The 16,614-nt window shown below is 42.2% G+C and overlaps 1 protein-coding gene across 1 annotated transcript in view; it reads left to right on the top strand.

Annotated features, from left to right (window-relative positions):
- The window catches only part of GPR158 (G protein-coupled receptor 158), a 1,740,927-nt gene that overhangs the window by 1,658,693 nt on the left and 65,620 nt on the right, over positions 1–16,614 (top strand). The window contains exon 9 of the mRNA XM_069648157.1: positions 11,774–11,879. Within this exon, the coding sequence (XP_069504258.1) occupies positions 11,774–11,879 (106 nt within the window). The remainder of the gene's footprint in view (positions 1–11,773; positions 11,880–16,614) is intronic.

The following is a 16,614-nucleotide window of genomic DNA, read 5'->3' as shown; positions in this document are numbered from 1 at the left end:
TGGCGATATGTATTACTTTATTTTCCCTCTTATGAGTGCAAATAATATTCTTTAACTCTATAGTGTAAAAATGAAAAAGACACGTTAAACAGAAAATGCATTGTCTATAATGCAGAATTCCAACTGCCTTTTGAACTTCAGTCTGTTCATTATTCAGGGGCATGCACTCCATGAAATATACACAATGAGTTTAACAATGTAGTATTAGTGAGGTCATCTGGATGCAGCAGAAGTCTTTGTATTTATGTGCACGTTGCATTATAGTATAACAGTTTGATGTGCTTGATGAACGCGACAGTCTGTCTTTATGCAAATGCCTAGCTAACAAAACAGAGCACATTTATAAACAATACAATTGTAGGTATAAAGACTGGTCTGATTTACAAAAGAATATTCAATGGGACTTTCACATAATAAAACATTTTTGTAGATCAGGCCCTCAATGGGCCTCATTACGACCCAGGCGGACTTCGCGGTGCTAAATGCACCGCGAAGCATGGCGGAAAGCCGCCGATAGCGCCATGGGGGTTGGCGGATTTACCGCCCCATTCCGACCTCGGCGGAGCGGTAAATCCCCAATCCCCATTCTGCCCTTCCCCATTCCCATTTTTGCCCCATAGGGTATAATGGGAGTGGGGAAGGAGTTAATTACGCCACCGTAAAATACGGTGGCGTAATTAACAACGAGGTCCCGTAGCGCCATGGTTTTCTCCGGCTGGTAAAACCAGGCGGAGAAAACCTCCATGGCGCTACGGGAACTCGTAGTATGGCGGAGAGGTACGCCATGCACTACGCTGGCGTAATACCCTCTCCGCCAGGGTCCTAATGAGGCCCAATGTCTTCTATGGGAAATGCAGCCCACCAGGCAAATCAGATTCGGTCATTATGTTTATTTTTAGGGAACCTTCACTTTTAAACTAAAGCACTGATCAAGCCAGTCATCACTCTGAGTGCCTTAATAAATACTGCAGAGCAATGATTCGTTGCTGGCCTGAATGCATTTTACACGTGGTAAACCTTTTCAGTAACAACACACATGTGTTTGTGTGCGCGTGTGCGTGTGTGTATGCTTGCCTCTGTTTGTGCAACATCTTAAACTGAATACTAAGTAGTTTACACAAGTTTTGAGAAACAACATGCTTTATCTTGCAAGCTCTTCAGACCCTGCTTAAATAAATTATGTACCCAACATGCTCTTCAGGGCGCACCTCAGGGCATACCTCTGATCTGTACCCCTCCCTGGAAGTCCTTCAAGGAGGGCAATCTTCTCCACATTGCCACTCTTAACTTCCGCTCCGTTGTCAAACACTCCTCTGATATCTGCCGCCTTCTTGAAGAACTTGACCTCAATGTCCTCGGTCTCACTGACTGGCTACCCCTCTCTTAGTCCTACCATGCTAGGCCGAGTAACCTACAGAATCCAATTGAGCCACATGAGTCACTTGCCAATAAGTGAAGCTTATGCACATAAACAAAACACAGAGCGAGCGAGAGGAACCATCTTATTCAAAAATTAAAATACAGTCACAAGATGACATCTTTTATATTAATTTATTCAATATCAAAAAAACAATCGCAGGTAGTTAAAAAAAAGGGAAAATACGGCGAGAAGTGCAGCACACATATTAGAGTAAATATTAAACATCACTGACTACTTCTCGCTTATTTAAAAAGCAAACACAGTATATTTCATATAGGGTTCAGCATCTTAGTCATGGCCACTCTATTAATTTAGGTGAACAGTAGTTTGTTTGTGCTACACCTCTTTGCGCCAATTTTCTGATCTGAATGAATCAAAGTACGTATTCAAGTTTCTTCAAGCATATTTTCTTAATTTATTTGATATATATTCTGCCCATATGGATGACACGTGTTTCGGCGTTTCTTTGACGCCTTTTTCAAATCCGGGCTGAATGCAAACGTAACATGTAATAAAACAAAACACAAAATATAACATATGAAATAGCATTTTAGCATATTTTGTAACACATTTAGTAGTTAAAATGGTGACTTAGGCTGTGTAGTATATCCTTTGAGCATTCTCAAATTACATGAACACCTAAAAGTGCAGCACCTCTTAGTTACCTCAAATGGTTAAAAGTAAATCCATTACAGTGACTATGTTAGTTTTTAAAATTAAATATGTGCAATCCGAAAAAGAAGTAAGTACGGGATGGCATGGATCTAACAATTTTTGGCTGTCAGAAAAGCATGTAAATTTGTTTTCTTACCCTTATTTAATGTAATACCAATCTCCCTTTCTTTATTTCCGGGAATTCGTTTTTAGTTGAAGTATATCACGGTAGTTCCAGGGTTAAATCCCACCTAAAACAAATTTGATTATTCTATTATGCTAACATTAGCCTTTTAACCTTCTATCGGATTGATTCTTTGTGCATGATTCCCTTGCATATATTTAGACACATTTTAAACTCTGGTAAACATGACTAGTAACATCTTTCTCATTGAATTTATATAAAAAGTGTTATTCATATTTGCAATCCTCCAATTGCATTAGATATCCTTGGTCTCATGCATTCTGTTACTCTAGCGGTCACTAGGAATTACTTTTTCAGTTACAACGACTAGTAATCGATTTGCTCCCCATTTGTGTTTACCAAAACACCCTGTCGCGTGAGTTTGAAATCCCAACAAAAATATATTTTATTTATGCCACTCGGCATCAAGCATGCTGATTTCTACATTGAGCATGCTTGTAGCGGTGGTCTGTCCACCCCTTAAAAGCGCTTACCTACAAAATTCCCCTGCTCATGCCTCAAGCGTCGGGGGTCCCGTTTTGATTCTGACAAATCCTTGTTCATCAAGAGTTACAGATTGCTAGTCCCTCTTTCCTTTTGTTCATTTGCAAAATTCGGCGGCCATACTTTGGGCTAAGTTTTAATACGTAAGTCCTTTTTTCCTTTTTGGTGTTTAAAATAGTCTGTTGCTTTTGTGTTTAGTGTAACATTGATTTGGATTTAAACTTCCGTATTTATCTTGCGCGGCTGATCTGTTACTTATTATTATATCCAAATTATACAAAAATTGAACTTAAAAGAGTAACTAGTTTTACACTATGTTTATTAGTATTTTTTACGCAATCTGTTTATATTATGTATACCTGAGATAGTTTCCTGTTGGGAATGGTGTGTTATAGTAACTTTAGTTTTCTTCATTGACCATTATTTTTTCACTATATTTTGTTAGCATTCTTTTCACAATTTCAAAATAGTGCATTGTGGTACCTGTGGTTTGATGTTACTTTCGTCTCTCTCATCTGTTTAACTTTCATCTGAATAGCGGTTTCGCCCATATAGGATCTCCCCATGTGTATATCTAAAGCATATAATTTAGCATTGCACATTCTTCTCACAATTTCAGAATGGTGCATTGTGATACCTGTTGTTTGATGTAAATTTCACCTCTCTCATCTGTTTAACTTTCATCTGATTAGCGGTTTCGCCCATATAGGATCTCCCCATGTGTATAACTAAAGCATATGATTTAACATTGCACTATTCAATAATATTTTTCTTTGCAACAAGTTATAATCGAACAAAATGGAAACCAGGAAAAAAACATTTTTGTGATTAATGAAAACATTTGCAATATTCATAACAAGAGGCCTGTATATTATCATTTTTTTGGTTTTGTTTCTGCTATTTCTCTGCTACTTCTCCAGCATCACAAAAAATGAATCATTTCATTATCTGAATTTAATCCATGTTCCAATGTTTGAAAATGGCAGATTAATCTGGCTTCTTCTTGCCTTAAGCAAAGTTCTTGATTTCCTCCTCGTTTGCCCATTTTGATTCTTTTCAGTCCAATAAATCTAATGTCTTTTTTATTTTGCATTTGATGTTGGTTTTGCCAATGAACAGATAACGGGAGGTTTTTGTCTTGACTTCCTATAGCTGAAATATGTTCTCTAATTCTAGTTCTTTACTCCCGAATGGTGCTCCCAATGTAGAGCAGATTACAGACACATATCACTGCATAGATCACATGTTTAGATCTACAATTAATTTGTTCCCTAATCTTTATTTTGACACCTTCTTGGTTCGTAAAAGTAACTGTTTCTTGCACTGCATAGTGGCACATCGAACAGAAGCCACATTTCCTAAAACCTGACTGTGGTTGTCGTAACCATGTTTGTGATCTTGTTTCTTCTTTCTCCTCTTCGGACAACATAGAAGGACTCAAGATGTTTTTCAAAGTTCTGGCTTTCCTATAAGTTATTGTTGGATAATCTTGTATGTGTTTCTCGATATGTGGGTCTAGTTTGAATAGATACCAGTTCTTTTTTAGGACTTTTTTAATTTCTTTGTTGTTTGCACAATATGCCGCAATAAAATGAATAGTATCGTCTGGTTGTATACTTTTGCTGCTTTGAGATAATGTTGATTGTCTGGTCATGTTTTTGATCTTCATTTTTGCAGTTTTAATTGATTTTTGTGAGTATCCTCTGGCCTTAAATCTGTCTGATAACAGTTGACATTCACTCTCAAAATCTGATAATTCTGTGCAATTACGTCGTGCTCTAATGAACTCTCCTTTTGGAATGTTATAGATAACCGGTTTATATTGGCAGCTGGTCGCATACAATGTTGAATTGACTTCCGTCTCTTTTCTGAATGTTTTTGTGTGTAATTGTCCTGTGGATACAAAAATGGTTAGATCCAAAAAGTTAATTTCAGTTTTGCTGCTTTGCCCAGTAAATTCTAGGCCAAATTCATTGTTATTTGCTTGGTTTAGTAGAGACTCCAGTTCCTCCGGTGTACCGTTCCAAATAATTAGTACATCATCGATGTACCTTAGCCATTTGATTATTTTATTCTTGAACTCTAGTAATTGGTATATATGTAGGTCTTCAAACATTCCCATTACAATGTTGGCAAGGGCTGGGCATATTTAGCGCCCATTGCGACTCCACGTATTTGTCGAAAAAACTGATTATTGAAAATGAAAACATTGTTCTCTAAAGTTGTCATGAGCATTTCTTTAAGCATGCATGCAGAGTTAAAAAATGACGCAGATCTATTTTTGAAAGTATAGCCCATTGCTTCCAGGGCCAATTCGTATTTAATAGATGTATATAGAGCCTTAACGTCCCATGTTGCTAGTAAGTATGTATCTTGCCACTCAATTTCTTCTACAATTTTGATAGCATCTGTTGTGTCTTTCAGATATGCCTGTATTTTGGGTACTTCAGGTCTTATTATATTGTCGATATATTCCCCTATAGGTTCTGTAGCCCAACCTATGCTACTTACAATAGGCCTTCCTTCTGGGATAGTGTCATATTTCTTGTGAACTTTCGGAAGAAAATATATGGTTGGAATTGTAGGTTTATTTACCCGTAGGTGTGTCTGCTCTTCATCAGTTATTAGTCCTTGCTGGTGCCGAAAGAAGCTGCCAAAAAACACCAAAAAACAACAGAAATAAATAACTTGGTGATGAACATATCAAACCAAATACTAACTGAAGATGAAATTGCACAATCCACATATGATTTTTGCATCGGATGAGGTGAAATTAAGTGAGTTAAGCGAGTCGTGTGCTTTGTTCTTAAAGGAAACGTCCCCCGTTAACTACAGTGGCTGTAGTGTGAATTACAATAGCACTATAAGAATAAATGAACTTAAGATAAAATACACGGGATAATAGCATCCATCTAAACTATATAGGACAATTTGATCCTCTAAAAAAGATTTCTCTTAAAAAGGTTTTTACATAACCAAATAATTGTTTTTTAACCATAATGAGTTAGCTAATGCGTGAACAAATAACACGATGATCCACTAAAAGATATGTCTGGGCCTTTTTTTACAGAGCCCAATCAAGCCTGCAAATTCTAACAACAGCCCGGGAGGTGATTTATGAACACCCGGAAATAGCGATTGAACCACATTATTACTAAGTGTTCCTAGTAAAAAGCTCTAGTACTACCAAGATGTAAGTAAAGGCCATGGTAGTCTACAGAATGTAATGCAACCACAACTTGACTATAGTTAGATGTGAAATGAGCACATGAGATCAATATGTTTCATATGAAATACTAGTAACTAAAAACCAGAGATGTTGCTTGTGAATGGAACCATTTTTTTAATATGTGATAAATGTATATATGTTTGATTTTTAGATTGTACTCGCCTTGCAACGGGGATATGGAAAAGAGGCTCACCATCTGTGTCTTGAAGAAGGCCACAATTTATTGTCTGTAGAGACACACGGCCGAAACATGTCGACACATGACAATAGACTAGCTCAAGTAGATAGTCTTGTATCCGTAAACCACCTAAATTATTGGCCATGACTAAAATGCTGAACCCCATATGAAATATACTGTGTTTGCTTTTTAAATAAGCGAGAAGTAGTCAGTGATGTTTAATATGTTTAATATTTACTCTAATATGTGTGCTGCACCTCTCACCATATTTTCCCTTTTTTTTAACTACCTGCGATTGGTTTTTGATATTGAATACATTAATATAAAAGATGTCATCTTGTGACTGTATTTTAATTTTTGAATAAGATGGTTCCTCTCGCTCGCTCTGTGTTTTGTTTATGTGCATAAGCTTAACTAATTGGCAGGTGACTCATGTGGCTCAATAGGATTCTGTAGGTTACTCGGCCTAGCATGGTAGGACTGAGAGAGGGGTAGCCAGTCCTCAATTCTGCATATTTTCCCTTTGAGTGTGTCTCCCGTTCCGAGAGACTGGCCCCCCGATAATAAAAATTGAGGGAGATTACCTGTGTTGATATAACTCAGTCTCACTGAGACATGGTTTACGGCCAGCTCTGTCACCAGCTTTGACACACTCCTCCCTGATGGCTACAAGATCCTCTCTGCGCCCAGGACCAACCGATCTGGTGGTGGCATAGCCCTTATCTTCCCTGAGTGGATTCCTGCCTCTGCCATTCCTACACAGGCCTACTCCTCTTTTGAATGCCTCGTCTGCAGGCTCGCTCTCTCACCTAGCCATTCCTTTACTGTGGCTACTATCTATCAGCCATCTGGTCAGATTACCTCCTTCCTCTCTGAGTGGGCGGACCTCTCCTCCTCACTCCTGGCCTCAAACACTCAACTCCTCTTTCTTGGAGACTTCAACATCCACCTGGATGCCTCATGTCCCCCCTCCAAACTCTTTCACGACCTCTGAGACTCTCTCGCACTCATCATTCTACCGTATGGCCTGACTCATTCTGCAGGGCACACTCTTGATGCTCTGATCTCTTCAGACCTTCCCCTCTCTGTCCCTCTTTCCACTCCTCTCTCCTGGAGTGATAATTTTCTCCTATCCTCCGACATCACCCTCCCTACCCCACAGGCCAAGACACCTCCATCACTGCCACCCACCTTCTCGGTCACCTGGCCCATGAAGCGCATGCCAGCTGAGGCTTTTGCCGCCACCTTCTCACCCCCTCCTCCCCCCGTGGCTGACTCTCACCCTGACACAGTCCTCTCCATGCTCCACTCTTCTATATCTGATACTCTCGATATCCTTGCCCCTGTCATGAGAATCCGCCTGAAGCCCAAAGCCAAGTGTAACTCTTGGTATGACTCAGACCTCGTCTCCCATAAACGCAAGTGCAGGGTTGCCGAGAGGAAATGGCGTGCTTCAAGTTCATCCTCCGACAAATTGGCCTGCCGCCTGCTGCAAAGGCAATACCGGCTCTCCATCCTCACCAAGAAGAGAGCTCATATCCAAGCCAGCGTCTCTGCAGCATCTAACAACTCGGCTGAACTCTTTAAAATCTGCAAGGATCTGGCCAATCCTGTCGCTGTCTCTATCTACCTCTCCTGTCCCTTCCCAGACCCTCTGCACGGCACTGGCTTCTCACTTAATTTCAAAATCTCAGGACATCCTGTCCTCACTCTCCTCTCTCTCCCCGCCGCTATTCCCTGCTCTTCCTCTGGCCCTTCTGCAGCCACCACTCCTCCCTCCTTCTCGGCCTTTCCCCTTTTCTCTGCAGACGGGGTTTCTTGAAAAGTCCGATCTATGAAAGTCTCGGCGAAAAAGGTTCACCCCTGTTCCTCCAAAACTATCAAGAATCATATCGACTCCCTGGTTCCTGCCCTGGTGGATTTCTGCAATCACTCCTTCACCACTGGAGTCTTCCCTTCCCCCCTGAAGCACTCTCTTGTGCACCCTTAAGAAACCCTCCTGCCCAGCTATCTATCACCCAATCGCCATCACTCCCTTCCTGGGAAAGCTCCTGGAGAAACTGGCCATCTCCCAACTCAATCTCCACACTGAATCTGTTGGTTGTCTTCATGACCATCAGTCTGGCTTCAGAGCTGACAGAAACACAGAAACTGCTCTCCTGAACATCCGTGAAGACCTTCTCACCAACCTCGACTCTAACACCCCTTGCGTTCTTATCTTGCTTGATCTCTCTTCTGCCTTTGACACTGTCAACCATGCCATCCTGCTCAACCATCTCCGTGATAACCTGGGTATCACTGGTCAGGCTCTGGTGTGGCTGACTTCTTTCCTCTCTGACCGACCCTCCCAGGTCCAACTTGTTCCTTCCTCTCTGACATCTTTTTCTCTGCCTGTGGTGTCCCCCAGGGGTCTAACTCTCTCCCTGGCTGTTCAACCAATACCTGGCACTCCTTGCCCACCGCATAGATGCTCTCTGTCCCAACTTTCAGTGCTATGCAGATGATACCCAGCTCATTTTCAGGCTACCCTCGGCCTCCTCTCCTTTCCTCATCTCTGACTGTCTGTCTGCCATCCAGGAATGGTGTGCCGCCAGCGACCTCTGCCTTAATGCCAGTAAGACTGAGATTCTACTTATCGGCACACCCACTCCCTCCTTCCCTGCAGCTCTCTGGCTGGCCTCTTTGGCCCTCCTCCCACTCCCCCCTGCAAGGCTAAAAACCTTGGGGACATCTTCGACTCTGCACTCTCCTTCTCCCCTCACATCTCTGACGTCTCTAAGAAGTCACACTACCAGCTGCACCTCCTTAGAGGTATTCTTCCTTTCCTCTCCTTCCCCCAGAAGCTCACCGTCTCCAGAGCCCTGGTCCTCTCCAAGCTGGATTACTGTAACAGCCTCTATCTAAATCTGCCTGCCTCCACTCTCCGCCCTCTGCAACTTATCCAGAACAGGACTGCGAGACTTGTCCTTGGCCTCAAGCCCAGGGATCGTATCTCTCCAGGACTGAAATCTCTGCACTGGCTCCCAGTGGCTGCGAGGATTAAGTTCAAAACCCTCTGCATTGTACACAAGGCCTTCTGGGGTCTGGGGCCGCACTACCTTCAACTCTCCCTTCCTAAATATCTTCCCTCTCGAGCTCTTTGCTCATCTGCCTCCAACTCCCTTAGGGTCAGTCGCTTCTCCAAGCAACTAGTTGGTGGCAGATCACTCTCTTCGGCAGGGGCCTCTCTCTGGAACAGCCTTCCTGCCTTCCATAAACTCGAGGAGAACCATCTCCGGTTCCAGAAACACCTCAAAACCTTCCTCTTTGCTTCTGCTTTCTCTCCTCCCCTCCCTTGCTGAATTCCTGACTGATATTGCACTGGTTACCTGGCCACCCTTTCTGATCTCTGGCCCAGGCCCTGTCAATTACCCACCTGCACTGCCTCCCTGGCACTCCCTTGCACTTGGGGACTGTTTTTCTGTATCCCTTCAGTCCCCCTACCAGCACTTACATCTGCACTTCCTGCACTTGCCACTAGCTGGGTGTTTTATTTGTCTTTATTCCACTTCCCATGTACTGCACTTTACCCTCCTCTGCCCTCGCCCTGCTCACTTTTCCTTTCCCCCCCTTCCCCATGCACTTGCGCGATCTGAATGACACTTGGCCTAGTAGGATCGTTGCCAGTCCTCCCTTTGTCCCCCCCCCCTTGCCTCGTCGCGCCTTGAAACACTTGTGTATAGGCGTGTTATAAATGCCATATCATATCATATCATATCATATCAATCAAAACTTTGCATCACACCGAATGTATTCCAATATCATAAAACAAATGAATACATACATTCAATAGGGCTTCACACAGACACAGACCTATAACGTGTACATGATTCTAAAATGTGCAGAACAAAGTGCAGAAATAGTGCAGAATACACAGCATTAGTTATACTATACAAATACAATCAACCATTGAACAGTTCAGATTCCCTACATTTAAAGGACTCAAAGAAACACGTGATAGATACACAATAGAAATTCTGACTAACATGGTGGAAATTAATGGAATGTTAGGTCATCATGTTATGCACATGGAATCCTAATTGATTAAGACATTTTAAAGTCTTGTGATATTTTTCAATTGTTGATTTTATTTGTATAGTATAACTGAAGCTGTGTATTCATCTGTTTTTTTAATATTGGAATACATTCGGTGCGATGCAAAATTTTGTTAGGAATGTTTTGTGTGATAATGGTACAGTCCTCAGTTCCTGGCAGTTTGGAGGATCCCCGTATGTGAAACATATATACATTATGTGGCAGGGTGGTATATTATTAGGTATACATCTCATGAGTCGCTCTGGAGTACATGCACAAGTACACCTGCATTCACAGGCACTGCTCCATGATGTACCTCCACTAAGATCTACAGAAAAAGTTGGGTGTTCCGTTCTGTCCACTAGCTCAGGGTCAGAAGAGGAGAGGGGTGGATCTTATTGACTGAAGAGCAAGGATGAACACATTGTAATTAATCAGCAGGTGCAGATGGAACATTCCAGATGTCCATTTCCTCTAGTACCAAAGAAGCTTCCAAAGAACCACACCCAAAGAACAGGACACAGCACAGAACAACAACACAGTACTCCCAAACTACGGGTAGACACAACTAAAATAAGAACACAACACAACAAACATGTAGGGAAATATGCAGGGGGAACTGGGAAAGGGCAAACAGTCATTTTGTTTTTGTATAATATGGGGGAAAGGAGAGGGGGAGGTAATGTTATTTAACCTCTTGTATTATTTTCAGGATAAAAGAAAATGGAACAGTAACCAAAAGAAAGCATAGAGTACTTGGCACTCTTTCAAAAACCTGCAAACAGCACCAAACTGTGCAAATGATACAAAAAAACAATCACCAACGTTGTCACCATACTTCTAAAATCCTCCAGCTGTGTGCCTGCCCTGTAACACTTCTTCTCTCACAGCCTAATAAAACCCCAAACCAGACAGAAATGCAGATGGCCCGTTTATAGTGCCTTAAACGTTTTTTTAGGAGATTCAAGGCATGAAATCGGCTTAACGATCTCAATGAATCAACCTCATATTCATCCTGAGATTGAAGATTCAGCCTAGGGTTTGACCTCAATAAAAAAAAAAACAGTACTCTCAGCAGATACGCTAAATCTCCCCAAAAATATGTGACAGTCCTGTGAGTCTTTTTGGGAAGATCGAGGCTCAATTACGAACTGTTCACATGTGTACAGGAGTCTGGCATGTGCAGGAAATCGTATGTACTGCGCCATTCCTGTACTGCAAACTTCCAGTCCAATTAAAGGTTTCACTTCCTACAACATACAGCATATTTTTTTTTAGGGCAAATCAAGCAATCAAGCTTTAAAAGGTAACCTTTAAAGGAATGCATGTCTCTGCCTATGCCTCACCGGTACATCTATTAATTCCTAATTGGTTCCTTTGTTCATATCTGATTCATGTTCACCTTACATTCTTATGCATGAATATTTAATGTTGCTATTGAAATGATAAAAAGTATCTACAGTGGTCTATTTGTGTTCAGTGTGTGGTTCTGATACTGGAGAAAACACTAATCCCTTTCTCTTTCTACAGGTTTGTTCTTGCATCAAGGCTTCAGCCAGATTGGATGTTGATGTTGTTTTTTGTGCACACACATTTGACTGTGACAGTGACCATTGGTCTACTACTAATTCCCAAGGTAAAGAAGTCTTTAATTTCACTCTTGCAATGTTCATATATTCATTTTACTTAGAGGGGCCAGGCTGATGTTGACTGTGGCAACATTGCTAACTCAAGCATGACTTGAGTTTTAAGCCACTGGCCACAGCAAGCAAAGGTCAAGCTCGGACTGTTCCGTCAAAAAATACATTCCTGAAATAAAATAGATTCTAAACAAAATGACAGAGGGAGATGAAGGGTGGTATATAGTGGGGGGACATATAGAGCAATGAAAAAGATGTACAATGGTGGCCTCCCATAGAGAGCACTTTGGGGATTTCCCAGTGGACCTTTGCTCTATGGGCCTCTTTTCTGGGATTAGTTTGTTTTTCTACTTACCCTCCCACCCAGTCCTCCCCCTTCTTTCAATTTTTCCTCCGTTCCCACATTCATTTCCAGCAAAGAATTCGTTATAAAGCATTCAGTCTGATATTCTTCACACACATACTGATATTGATATTTTATTTCTATTGCGCTCGTACACAAGTGTTTCAGAACATACACATGTTTTAAGTAGGTTTTCTGCTATATATAACTACTTTCTAATCGCTGTTTAGATGAAAATGTGTATTAAAAGCCTGGACACCATTTTTCGAAATGTTCTTGCTCTGGGTAGCCCGCGACCCGAGGGGTTGGGTTTTCTCATTACCTTTGAGCATCATAACAATATGGGTTCACTTTTTACAGTTGCTAGCTGTCATGTGCTGTTGTGCGAGGCTATGTGTGGTTTGTTTTGCTGTTGCAGTGTAGTGAAATGCGTGCGGTTTGTTGTGCTTTAGAGGTATGGTTGTTTTTAGTTATCTAGATGTAACGCATGCTAATCCTCCCAATTCTATCCAGATGTGATGCATGCCAATGTTCACCCTTCTATCTAGCTATGGTGAATGCTACTCTCCACAATTCGGTCTAAATGTGATGCAAGGCTAATCTTCATAATATTGTCTAAATGTGACGCATGTTAATTTCACAATTCAATCGATGTGTGGCACAAGGCCAATCTTCACAATTCTATCTACATGTGACGCATGCCAATCTTCGCAATTCTGACTAGATGTGATGCAAGGCCAATCTTCAGAACTCTATCTACATGTGATACATGCTAATCTTCACAATTCTATCTAGAGGTGGTGCAAGGCTAATCTTCACAATACTGTCTAGATGTGACGCATGTTAATCTTCACAATTCTCGTGCTCTGAGACACTTGTGTACGAGCGCGATAGAAATAAAATATCAATCAGTTAATCAATTCTATCTAGATTTGGTGCACGGCTAATCTTCACAATTCTATATGCATGTGATGCATGCTAATCTTCAAAATTCTATCTTGGTTTGACATATGCTAATCATCACAATTCTATCTAGATATGATGCATGTTAATCTTCACAATTCAACCCCATCCATAACTCCCCAAATGCAAACTATGACTAACACAATCGGCTTGATGCAAAGTATGGTCAACTTACACAGTGAGGCTAGTTTCAAAATGGCTACCTATTATTAGTGCAGTGAATGCTGTCTATGGCTGACTATGGCTGATAACCATAGGTAGGCTGAGTGCCTGGGGTAGTAGGATATTCGGTAATGAGACAGGTGGAGTAGGGTATGGAGTGCAGTAGTGGCTGTACCCTCTACCTACGACACTAGTGGGCAAATCCTAGTTTTGAGACACAGCATAAAGGCAAAGCACCTAGATGAGAGGCACAGCGTTTGTGAGTGAAGCACCTGAACTTGAGACACAGCGTTAAAGGCACATTACCTTGATTTGAGAAACAGCAATTGCAGATGAAACACCCGGACTTCAGACACAGTATCAAAGGCAAAGTACCTAAATTTGAGAAACAGCGTTAGGGCAAAACATCTAGTCTACCATTTCCTCCCCCTGAGAGAAAATCTAAGTGCATCACATTTCAACCTGCAAATCTAACCAAGTGCAAACTGATGCATGGCTAATCTTTGCAATTCTGTCCAAGAGTGGTGTATGGCTACTTTAGGCATTCCCTGAGTGCTGAGTTTACTATGTTAACAGTTAGGTTAAATGCAGAATATGAGATGTGACTAACTAATGCATTGGTGCTAAAGCAGGGTCATAGCTTGCACCATCCGGTCAAAAGTGGAGTAACGGACACCCTGTGCAAATGGCTGAAACAAAATATGACAGCCCAACACAATATAGGCTGAATGCATGTGGGTACATGATAATAGGTAAAAAAGTCATAAGAGTGTGGGGGCAGTTTAGTGGAGTACAGAAATGGCTGTACCCCTTGCCCCGCCACACTTATCTTATCAGTCGCTGCTGGTTGATGACTGCAGTCGAACATGGGCAAACACGGACTGGAGCTGTTTCTTCAGGAGCTGCCCCTTGCCTTGGGGCCCTTAGCCAAAGCAGCTGCTTGTGCAGGAGGGCTGCCCTGGGTGGGTGTACTAATAAGGATTCCAGCAGTCAATAGGAGTAGGTGGTGGGCTATGTGGGGCAAACAGGTCCAGCCATGAAGTGGAGCAGTGGAGGGGGCGAAAGGCAAAAGAGCGCCGAAAAGAAATGAAAAACAAGGTAGGGGAAACAAAATATAACAACAGTGGGGTCGGGGGACACATGGGAGAAAGGATGCAAACTCACCTGCACTCCAGAGCTAAAGAGGAGTGCAGGGCGTGGCTGCGTGTTGGTAAAACTCACAGTAGCAAACTTGACAGCCAATGGGGGGGGTGGGCAGGCAATGGGCCACAAACAGGACAAGCCAGTAAGTGGAGCAGAAGAGGGGGAGAAAGGCAAAAAGAGTGCTGCAAAAAAAGAAAAATGGAAGGGGAAACAGAATGTGCTATAGGTCCTAGCAGCTTGGACCCACAATGTCTGGTGTGTGTGGGTATAGAAAAACAAAAGGGGTGATGGCTGGAAGGTTTAGAATTAATCATAATCTCTGGAATTGCTCTGGGCCACCCTCCATACCATCGTTCTTTGCCTGCCAACCCATTACAAAAGGGGAAAGACCATATGGAAAGCAGGCATGGTCCCGCCCCAAAAGGGCGAGTTCAGCCCAAACTGCTTGGTCACATCCCTTCTGCATGAGACCACAAGCATCCGCAAACATGTTTTGGCCTTGGGCCTCATCATTGAGGAGTAGTTTGGGTCACTAGGCCCAGCAGGCACGGGACCCACGTCTGGGCATACCCATCCCTCTCAGGGTACTGTTAGAAGGTGCAATGATCTTCCCACAGTTTCAGAGATCCTAAATCCTGGTCTAGAAGAGGAGTGCAGAGCAGGGGCCATCGGAGCAGCTGCAAATAACCTTTCAACATATCCCAATAATTTCAGGGATGTTCCTTAGATGAATGCAGTGTTCTCAGTTTTCCCATGGTCATGCATGAGCAGGCTATGCAGTTCTCTATTTCCTTGGAATGCTGGGCATTTCAGTTTTTTCTAAATTTGAAATGTGAAAGAAAAAATACAGATATCATAATCCAAGGGGAACAAACAGAACTGGATGTCCTTCTCATGCATGGTCAGAGGAAACCTAAGAGCTCTTTGAAGGGCAACGGTCGAGAGTGGGAAATGGCTTCTATACTGTGCAAAACATCAGTGATAAGAACTTTGTGTATGCTTTATACCTGAAAGCTGCAAACTCCCAAGCTACATAGCCAGTTAGCTCAGTGCCGTCACTTTCTAAACAGTGTAGTTTCCTCATGATGTCCACAGTTTTGACACACACAAAAAAGAAATCTCATTTTTAGAAAATGTACATTCTCTTCATTCCTTGCATATTTACAACCTGCATATCTGTGTCATACAATGTCATTTTTGTTGTTATGTGTCTTTAAATCTTGAAAGTACAGCTGCTTTACCCAAGGGAGACTATTTAAGCTGTTGTTACTTTGCGTTCTCATACCTGTAGTCTTCCATTAAAGGAGGGGGAAACATAATTGCAACCATATGCTTTTGTGCCTTACATACAGATGTATATATTTATCAGACTGATGGATAAAGTGATTTGTGTATGTTTCAAGTTATTGGGAACATTTGTGCTCTTCAAATCCATTCATTCACACCGGTTTGTACCAGGCAGAGCTGAGCAGATATGTGGCTAAGTATCTTAAGTGCACACTGTTCTCAAATCCTGGATTCAGCTCTTAATTCAAGTGGGTGATACTAGGCAAATAATTGTATCTCACTTTGTGGTATATGTCAACATTGACATTCCTGGTTGTAGTTTGAGAGAGTTTCGGAGGCATGACACCGGGTAAAGGTATTTTTTGCTGTTGGGGGATGCATGTCATCAGGTGGGGGTGCTGTGTTATCAGCCTGTGGACGCAGGTCACCCGGTATGAAACATGCACACAGGTCCTACTGCATTCAACAAATGCTTGTCCAGTCCTGTTCTACTTCCCATTCCAGAACATATGGTCGAGATTCATAATTTATAATGTGAAATCCAGAACTACAAGTCCCGGTATGGAAAGGCAAAAAACAGGACTGGATGAACATCTCCCCAATGGAATTGGGAATGTTGTCAGGGAAGGGTCATTTGCGGGCTTGGCTTGTGTTTGTCTCATGGAGCCAAACCAATCCACTTGATCGGCTCTTGATTGTTTTGGCTCTAATACTGAAGATTTGTGCATCTTCTTCACTTGGGCTAACACGTTTCAGCATCAATTACCATCCTGTGAAAGGTACTGTTGCTGTGTCACAGAGGATAAACTGACTCTGCAGCAGGGCCTACAGTG

This window comes from Ambystoma mexicanum, chromosome 2q (genome assembly GCF_040938575.1).
Source record: "Ambystoma mexicanum isolate Mex_15411 chromosome 2q, UKY_AmexF1_1, whole genome shotgun sequence".
Taxonomy (NCBI): Eukaryota; Metazoa; Chordata; class Amphibia; order Caudata; family Ambystomatidae; genus Ambystoma; species Ambystoma mexicanum.
This window is presented reverse-complemented; position numbering and strand designations above follow the sequence as displayed.